General features: G+C 35.2%; 2 protein-coding genes across 5 annotated transcripts in view; one reads left to right on the forward strand and one right to left on the reverse strand.

Moving 5' to 3' along the window:
- LOC118270894 (uncharacterized) overlaps positions 1 to 6,930 on the reverse strand; it is a 41,229-nt gene extending 34,299 nt beyond the window's left edge. For 2 of the 4 annotated variants that reach the window (XM_050695740.1, XM_050695739.1), the window contains exons 1-2: positions 6,650 to 6,930; positions 4,666 to 4,808 (exon numbers count right to left, since the gene is read on the reverse strand). In XM_050695740.1, the coding sequence (XP_050551697.1) occupies positions 4,666 to 4,808; positions 6,650 to 6,741 (235 nt within the window). In that variant the 5' untranslated portion in view covers positions 6,742 to 6,930. The remainder of the gene's footprint in view (positions 1 to 4,665; positions 4,809 to 6,649) is intronic. The other 2 variants (XM_050695738.1, XM_050695737.1) reach the window with 1 other exon arrangement.
- A 606-nt stretch (positions 6,931 to 7,536) lies between these two features.
- LOC118270893 (60S ribosomal protein L28-like) lies at positions 7,537 to 8,094 on the forward strand. The gene has a single exon (XM_035586686.2). The coding sequence runs from the start codon at positions 7,636 to 7,638 to the stop codon at positions 8,053 to 8,055; it is 420 nt and encodes a 139-aa protein (XP_035442579.1). The 5' UTR covers positions 7,537 to 7,635; the 3' UTR covers positions 8,056 to 8,094.
- Positions 8,095 to 9,736: the final 1,642 nt, after the last annotated feature.

Raw genomic sequence — 9,736 nt, forward strand, 5'->3', positions numbered from 1 at the left:
CAAGTGCTTCTTCTGCTTTCAGAGAATAGAATAACGTTAAGTAACAAAATTGTCAAAGGAACCAATAAAATAAGTACCGACGGCGACCTCAAATAGTTGTTGGTAAGTCGTAAATAAGACTAGTGGGTTTTTAACAGCATACATATCCATTGTGTCAGTTCCAGGTATGGTGTGATGCCCACATAACAATACATAATGCCTATATTAACTCTTAGTGACCGGTAGTATAATTCTTACCATGGAAATTGGATTATAGAAATTTTGACCAGCTATTTGCAATTGAAAAACCCGTGGGTTAGTCAAGTAGGGAGATTTTGTAGTTATTGACGCGTTTCTGACAAACAAGGCATCGATTGGAAAGTCCTTCGAAGCTAAAACCGGCAAATGAAGTAGAAATCTTTTCTTTCAGATTTAAAACAAGACACTCAAACTCACAGTTTCTAACGTCACGCCCTTTATCCCCGAAGGGGTAGGCAGAGGTACACTTGCACATTACGGCACGTAATGCTACTGTAAAATGTACACCCACTTTTCACCATTTGTGTTATAAAGTCTCATGTAATAGTGGGTGAGCCTATTGCCATATACTGGGCAGGCATCCAGACTCCGTGCTACTACTGAGATTTTTTCTGAAAAACCGATAAAAGCCTAGCAGTACCCGGCAATCGAACCCGAGACCCCTTATCCGGCAATCGCACTTCCAACCACTCGACCATCAGCTCGCCTCCTGGATCTTGCCCCTTCCGATTAAAATGTTCCACTCGCCCCGTTTTTATTCACAGTTTTATTTCAATTTTCACTATTAAATCCCAAGGCATTATTGAAGTTTTAAGAAAAAATATTCATTTAAATATTTTATAAACTTAGAGTGCTGACAGTACTTTTAACTAACCAACAATCGGGGGCGAGAAGTATCTAATAATTTAAGGGGCGAGTTGATGCACTTAGGCAATCAGGGGCGAGATCCAAGGGGCGAGCTGAGCCTAAACCGGAGCCCGGTGCAGTCGATATCAGATCTTTGTCTTAAACCCATGAGCCGTGTCGAATGTCATTAGATCAGCTACCAATTGTTCACGATCATATCCTTTCAATTCCTTTGTTTAAACGCCGACAAAAATCATTGGAATCTTATAAATTAATAGCCATTTTGTTTTTTAACGCATAACAAAACGATGTTTCACTGGTTTGGTTATGGTTTTATTCAAAAATGTTGAAGATGGGGTCTGTAAGTGGTGGGTTATATCATAGCAGGCTTGTTTGTTGTTAGCTCAAAGGATTGATATGCTGCGGAAGAATCCGGATTTCCGCAGCGTCATTTACTTCAGGTGCAAAAAGGGACATCTTGATAATTTTTCTTTAGTAAGGATATGACAGCTCCTTTCTCCACAACATTTTTTAAAGAAAATCATATTATGTAAGTAAAGACAGCATATTTCGATGTCTGGATAAAATTCTCAGCCTTTTTTGCTCTTGTACTAAATCAACCTGTGAGTACTAAGACCAATTTTAGCTAATTGAAACACGAGTAATTAGCTTTGAGCCATCAGATTCGATAATTAAGTAAGTAATTACTAAAGTATTTTATTACAGACGATCTTTCTTTCAAGGTAAGGATGCCTCTAAATGGGCAAGAAGTGGCTTCAACACGTAGCTTTTTTTTTAATGGAACATATTTTCTATGGCTACTCTTGTATTATAACTTTCGTGAGACATACTAAATTACATTCGTACTACAGTAGCAACGCGACAGTCGCCGCGTCGTGGGTTGCCGAATACTGCTAATGAATGAGTTTGATTCTCATTTCGGGGGTACAGTATCCAAAGAGACGACAAAAGGATTGCACATTTACATATAACAGAGATTGGGCAGCAGCGCTCTCTGATGAACCTGGACCTTTTAAACTGCGATCTCCAGACCGCTAGCCAAGCGTAAACTATGCACCTTGGCCAGCCCTTCTTACGTAAAGGAGACCCACATTTTTGTAGAGGACTATTGATGTGGCGTATTTGTAGCCAGATATTACAAAAAAATATTGCCCATTTAGAATCACCTTAACAAACATTTGAGCTGAATTAGCCGAACCAATTATGCGTCTAGACTGGCATAAAAACAGGCACGCCTGACTCGGTTGGAGTCCAATAACAAGTAATTTTCTCATTGACTCTTAATGAATAAACTAAATACGTTCAGACTGAAGCTGAAAAGGATTTTATCTGGAGTTTATGTGCCATCAAGTTGAGTATAGTCACTGAATGTAAGTACCGTAATAGTAGTTTGATCTTTAATTCCACGAAAGGGTAGACAAATGTGCCATGTCACGCCTTTTATCCCCGAAGAGGTAGGCAGATGTGCACATTACGGCACGTGCAAATAAACTGTTTTTCTTACTTACTTACTTTCTTTCTTTCACGTAATGCCGCTATACAATGTACACCCACTTTTCACTATTTGTGTTAAAGTCCAATGTAAAAGGGGGTGAGCCTATTCCTATGTACTGGGCACTTATGACCACTTGACCAACGAGGCAGTAGGTGGGCAGATGTGCACTACAATTAGTCTGTTTTATGTCGGATAGAATTTTGTTAGTCATCTTCGACCGCATCGTCACTTAATATAGGTGAGATCGCGGTCAAATTTAATGCCTATCTAGTTTTAGATAAAAAAAGGTCTGATTGATTGATAAGTGAAACCAATATAGACTAGGTACTTTAATGCCTAATAAGTGGCAGATATTTAGATAACAGTGGCTATTCCCGAGAATCAAAACTGAAACCTACGTCGATTGCGTATTTATAGACGAATTTCTATTTATCAAAAACAAGCTACTGAATATGGCTGATCTACAATTTAGACTTTACTCTAGTTTGTTAAGAGACACCCTGAGTCGAGAGTAAGTCTCATCTAAACACAGCATCAACACTATTGATAAACATTCTATAAATAAAATCACTACATTCAAAGCAAAAATAGATACTTCCTATGAGGACATTAAGATATTCTAATATGATAATTATTCAGCTGTGTGTAATAACTTCCCACTTGTGTTATTGTGTACAATGATAATAAATATGATTATTTAAGTGTTAATTGTAAAGTTGGAAATTAATAACTACGTTGAATTTCGATATTATAAAATTCTCAAGTATTATTGATAAGAATATTAGTATACTTTAATTATTATGTTATCGGCTTACTCACGTAACTGTTTGACGAGGAACTCGACTAGTTTCTTAAAATTATTATATTTATTTATTTAATATGCGAAAGGTGATGAGATTTATGTTTGAATCTTTGAACCAAACATGTTAATTTTGTTTAATACTTAATAGGATGGCGTTTGGCCATCATCTTGCCTAGTGGTAAGCTATTCATTTGGTCTAATCTAAGAGCTTTCGTAGCTAGCATGAAATTTTCAATACTTCAAGGGTGGATCACTATTTACAATACAATTTTTATTAAATGTAGTAAATTCGTGTAATATAATTCTTCACCTTCACATTTTGTAAAGGAATTCATATTCTATGTTCATCTTACATAATTACTAATTTGTTATACTTGCAAATGACTTCATAATGCAGACAATTAAACGAGTGTTTCATAATTATTAGCTCATATTATAATTTTAGTAAGTTGCATTACTGGGTAAATAGCCCAAATTGTTATATTTTTACGAGATAATGTTGTATCTAAAATAAATATAGCCGTTGCACCGTCACGCCTCTTATCCCCGAAGGGTAGGCAGAGGTGCACATCACGCACGTAATGCCACTGTACAGTGTACAGGTACACCTACCTTTTAAATCTATGACTTTAAAAGGAATATTGTTATAAGTTATTAGACTTTTTGGTTTTTGTTAACTATCTCGACTCTAGACTATTAAATAAAATTGGAGTGCCTATTTGTTATCTTCAAATAACCGTTTTTACTACATGCATATGAATCTACTTAACATACACCGAAATAATATTTTTTGTAATTTTTGTTTGTCTGGCGTTTGTTTTGACTAATCTCTAAAACGGCTGGACCGATTTGACGGGACTTTTATTGCCAAGTATCTGATTTACTAAGGCTGCTTTTATTAGTCACGAAACCCGTTATCCACACGAGCGAAGCCACGGTAGTATTAATTATGCATTGAATTAAAAGATGCTTTAATAAAACTATCAAAAACAAGAATATCTTTACTCAATAAGGAAAATATAACACAACACCTATTGAGGTTAAAGATTTAAATAGACCCATAAGTGTACATAAAAAAAAGTCCGTTAAGAACATATGTAGACAAGTTGTGACATGTTTCGAAAAAAAATCTAAACCCAGTCAGTGACGTAATTCTGTAATTCTTAACATTCCTGTTCTTAAATTCTTATCTCAAATTATTTAAGGTCAATGTAATACATTATATTCTTATATCATATTAATTTGTACTAATGTACAGTCAGGGGACAAAAATGCAGTAAGTCTTAATCCATTGAGTGAATCAAGTATTAAGTAATAAATAAATATTAATTACTTAATGAATTATTGTTGAAATAATAAAAAAGCCGAGGATATGATGAGTTATAGACTGTAGACAGTAAATTAATATCTACAATTTTAATTGAAAATCAGCCTTGAGATGTAAAGTTTTAGGTATATTATAGTTTATAAACAAAGCACTTACTTTTAAGTATGTTGTCGAGCACAGTGTATAGAGTTTTCTCCAACTTAAGATATTCACTGTCCTCATTGACTGGCCAGTCGCAGGATAAGTTCCAGTCCACAATGTCAACATTCTGGCCAGAGTCGTTGGGGACTGTGTACAACCTGGGAACAAAGAAATATATTCTGTTACGGAGATCGTTTAACATACCAATGTCACTTTAAGATTTTTTGGACTAATTCTGGTTTGTTGTAGTTTTCGTTCAACATAAAGCAAACTCGTAGTAAGAGTACTTATCACAGAAGTAATTTAACAGCAGGGTGGGCAGAGGTACACATTACCACATAAAACAAATGTTGAAAACACAATTTTCACCATGAGTTTTATAAGTCCCATGTAATAGGGGGTGAGTGTATGAGCAAATACTGGGTACAATTCCATACTCTATGCTACTACTGAGAAACATTTTGAAAAGCCGATAAAAGCTCAGCAATACTTTGCACAACCCGGAAATTGAACCTGTGAACCCTTGTACAGTCACACTTATGGCCCCTTAACCAACAAACCAGGCTATGACAGAGACAGTGTAATGACATAACTTACTTGTCTCTAAAGTATAGTTTTTTGTACTACATATAGGTACTTATGTATTTATTATAATAGCAAGATATTTATCACAGAACTTATCATAACAGTTAAAGTACAATACAATTATGTCAATTGGGCATGTACCATATTAACAATCTTATCAATTTTGATAATTTCCTAACAAGTACCTTCTTGAAATACATTATGTTTATTACGCAAATGAGGAACAAAAGAATATTATAATAGTCAACAACACAATAAGATTATAATAGTTAAAAGTAATTTTGATATGTAACTAGTTATTTTGAGACTAAGCCCTAGAAGAAAATTAAATCAAAATAAGTTGCTCCACACCATAACTCCATTACTCCTAAAACTAGTTAATATTCAGTGTCAACTCCAAAATCTAATTAAGAAATGCCAGGACTGATTTTGAAAGAAAATAAGAGTATTTACTACTGTCAATTTATAAACAGATTACACTTTATAGAGGGTACATTGATAAAATTATTTTGATTGTAAGATAATAAAAACAATAATAACATGGTAGCACTGATTCAGAATGATTTACATACATAATTAAACACATTGTTGTTCAAATATTCAAACATCACTCAATTTGTAATACACTTTTAAGAATACTTCTATTACTACAAATTCTTTAGAAAAGACAGAAAGAAGGATGTTTAATTTCATCTCAAAATAAAGTATTGTATCAACACAGAGGTAGGCAGTAGCACTTGCAACCACATGATCAACAAGGCAGTCTATTGAATGGAGTAGTGTTTCAGTATTCAGGCATTTGTCTCATAAACAGAAACTACAAAATGAAGTCCAATAAATATGACCTATCCATAAAATACTTCTAATCGCATTAATACATTATTATTATGTTATACAAGCAAGAGTTTAGAGGAGTAAGTAGGTTGATAAAAGATAGGTCTGATGTTCACAACACAGATTATATATTTTGTTTGTTTTTGTCAAATTACTCATACCAACTGTTTTAGTGTAGGTGAGGTAGCATTCAGTGTGTGGGCTTCAAACATTACATGAATAATGCCTTCACAAAATCGCGTTTCTGATGTCATAACATGAAAGCAGACACCTTTTACCAGCCATCAGGTAAAGTGAGCATGCCAAAACAAAATAAAAACAGTTGGAATTCAAAGGTGAATCATATTGGAAAATGTGAAGGCAATGTGTGCAAGATGGTTATGTTAAAATACTGGTTGGAGTGGTTAGACTGGAAATAAATAACTTGACGATTAATTGGAACAGGCTGAGTAGCCATCGAGACACAAATGGTGCACTGACATGTCGACCGGACGAGACATACATGACCCCGTATTTTTTACACTCATACAAACTCACAGATCACAATTCTCCTACCCAAATACTCTTTAATGGTACTCACCAAGTCTGATCATCGGAATAATCCAAAGATTCCACGTCGATCAGATCAGAATCAAACATATCTTTGTTTATATTTTGATCAACCTGATTCATAATACCAATAATAACGAGACATCAATTTGGCACTTTAAACAAATCACATATAAATTTCACGCAAGAACTACATTTACTACAAGGGATACTGTAAATATTTATTAAGAAAAAAGATATAATAAGAACCAACACGAAATTGTCCCAGACAAGTTTTAGTTTGGAATTTGACATATCACCATAAAGCAAATGCCAAAAAAAGGATGAAGAAATGAAAGAAGTCAACGGTAAAATCCATAGAGTAAAGAGTTATTGAAATGCAGTCTTGTATAATTTTGTATTTTAACCTAAATAATCGTTTAATTTAATTATAAAATGTAATTTGAAAATAACAATTATAAATCATTCATTAAATCAAAATTTATTTGCAGTAAACCATAGATACAAAGCTTTTGGGCATATTCTAGTCTATGGTTATGAATGTGACAATGCTAAAAAAATTAAATACAAATAGAGAAATGCTTAGATTAAAACATGTTGATTTTGGATTTTTAGTTTTTATGAAAAGCTAGAGCAGGTGTAATTACGATTGATGATGATGTAGAATTGAAGAATTTGTGTAATATGTACAACATATCTTTCATAAACATGTCGGAACTTAGAACGGCCCCTTAGTGTAAAATAATTATTTAGTCAGTCAATTTTACTACTAGTTTCTCATATTGTTACAAGACAAATATTAATATTAACTCCCATTACTTAAGTATTATTCATCTCATAATCAAAACATAAAAAGTATCAAAAAGTAAAAACAGGGAGTATTATAGTAAGAGGTGGCAACATTCAATTTGACAGTGACGTTTGACATTTGCATAGACAATTTTCTTCTTTCCTTTTGTCTACGGACACGTTGTGAGCACGTTGTAATCGGTGTAGTTTTAAGAATAAAACTGCAAAATGTCGTCGCATCTTAACTGGATGATCATCCGCAACAACAACGCCTTCCTGGTGAAGAAGCGTAACATCAAGAAGCCGTTCAGCAAGGAGCCCAACAATGTGACTAACCTCAACTCGTACAGATACAACGGTCTGATCCAGAAGAAGGCTGTTGGCGTCGTCGAGAACCCCGACAGGAAAGGTTTCACAGTTGTATACAAGAAGGCTAAGGCTACAAACAAGCCCGCCAAGAACGCAGTCCGCCGTCAGTTCAAAGCCGGCGCGAGGAGATCGCTGTACAAGGTAAAGAGGTTGTTGAAAGCCAACCACTACCGCACTGACCTCTCCAAGGCTACCCTCCGTCGTGCATCTGCCATCCTTCGTTCACAGAGGCCCATCAAGGCGAAGAAGCCCAAAGCTGCGGCCGCTAAGACCGAATAAGTTAATGTAAGCTGACAATAAAAAAAATTTAAAACCCTAGCTCATCTTCTTATTTCAAACATCCTTCTAACCAGTGAATAGTTCTATCAGTCAGTACGTAGGTTATTTTGCAGTGTATACTTAGTCTATTTACTTCTAAGCAGTAGATAACTTGTTTGTGATGACATGTGTTAGGTTATGTTTATAACTTTGAGACATGAGTGCTGCATGTCTTGCTATACAACAGTATCTGTGCATTCAATTTACCCTATTTCTAAATAATTAAGTTAATATTCATTACTGCAAAGAGTCTTAAACATTTTTACTTGTGTGTACACTCTAATATCTATGTCTAGTATTACTTCACTTGGCTTGAGTAATGAGATATCTTCGTTTGAATATAAAACATTTACTTGTAACTTGTGTAACTGTACCTTCGACACTGAACTTGTTGCTCTTATTATAATTTTTGGGTTCTTCACTAGGATTTTCTCATGTGTCGTGGGTGTGTATAACATATACAACCATACAAGTTCATATACACATGACACCTAGACTGGAAACAACTATTTATAGATCACACAGAGAGTTGCTCCATGCAGGAATCGAACCTGCTACAGACTCCATAAGTAGCCGATTGCCCAGCCACCTCGCCAACCGTGCACTCAAATTGCCTTATCTTGTGCAACTTGTTGATCACACACTAAAAACTGTTTTGTTAGCAACAATAGCTAAAATCTTTACTGATTTGGCTATTGTATCAATAAGTAAGTATTACTGGGTTTTTTTCAGTTTTTCGAAAATACTTCAGTGGTAGCACGGAGTTTGAAATTGTATCCAGTATATGGCAATAGACTCACCTCTATTACATGGGACTTATACATTGTGAAAACTTGGTGTACATTGGACAGAGGCATTATGTGCGATAACGTGCACCTCTGCCTACCCCTTAGGGGATTAAAGGCGTGACAATGTTTCTTTTTCTTCCTAGGAGAGCAATGTGCAATTGGGCTGTCGTAGAATACGGTTTCTTACAGACAACCTTTGAATGGAGCCAATACAGATAACTTAATACGAGTTGGCTTTAAATTAAAAGCAATTAAAACGAGAGTGTGTTATGTGCTCCAATTGTAGATAGTCTCATTTTAGATGGGAACAGAAAAATAAAACAATTTTTGCACCAATACAATTTATTGATAACAAAATCATGATTTTTGTATCACAAACAAGGAATGATCAAACTTGTTGCAACACTGGTTTACTAAATGTCACACATGATCATCAAATGGTATCAATAAATGATATCAAAGTTAAATTACAATCAGACATCAAATGCAGTGCTCTCCTAAACACAAACATTACAATGGGGGCTACCGTATTTGTTAACTAGATGGCGCCTATGTAGCACGAAGTCTTGTTTGTCTAATCACTGACTGAATCTTAAGGTATGCGTCCACAGGCCCGCATCGTACGCAACGGATTTTAGTTTGTCTTATATAGAAACTCATACAACTGCGTCCACTGATCCGCATCGTACGGACCGCATCAGCAATGCCTACATGCGATGCGTACTGATGACGTCATACGGAATGCGTACGATGCGGGCCTGTGGACGCTTGCCTTTATCCAGCCTCTTTGAAAGTCATTGGGGGTGGCCTATGTTTAGCAGTGAACGTTTTGTGGCTGATATGACACTGATGTG

The sequence above is a fragment of the Spodoptera frugiperda genome, chromosome 9, assembly GCF_023101765.2.
Source record: "Spodoptera frugiperda isolate SF20-4 chromosome 9, AGI-APGP_CSIRO_Sfru_2.0, whole genome shotgun sequence".
NCBI lineage: Eukaryota > Metazoa > Arthropoda > Insecta > Lepidoptera > Noctuidae > Spodoptera > Spodoptera frugiperda.

Bases quoted from the DNA above. Each gene is read 5' to 3' on its own strand.
- LOC118270893 (XM_035586686.2), top strand. From the start codon at position 7,636: ATGTCGTCGCATCTTAACTGGATGATCATCCGCAACAACAACGCCTTC.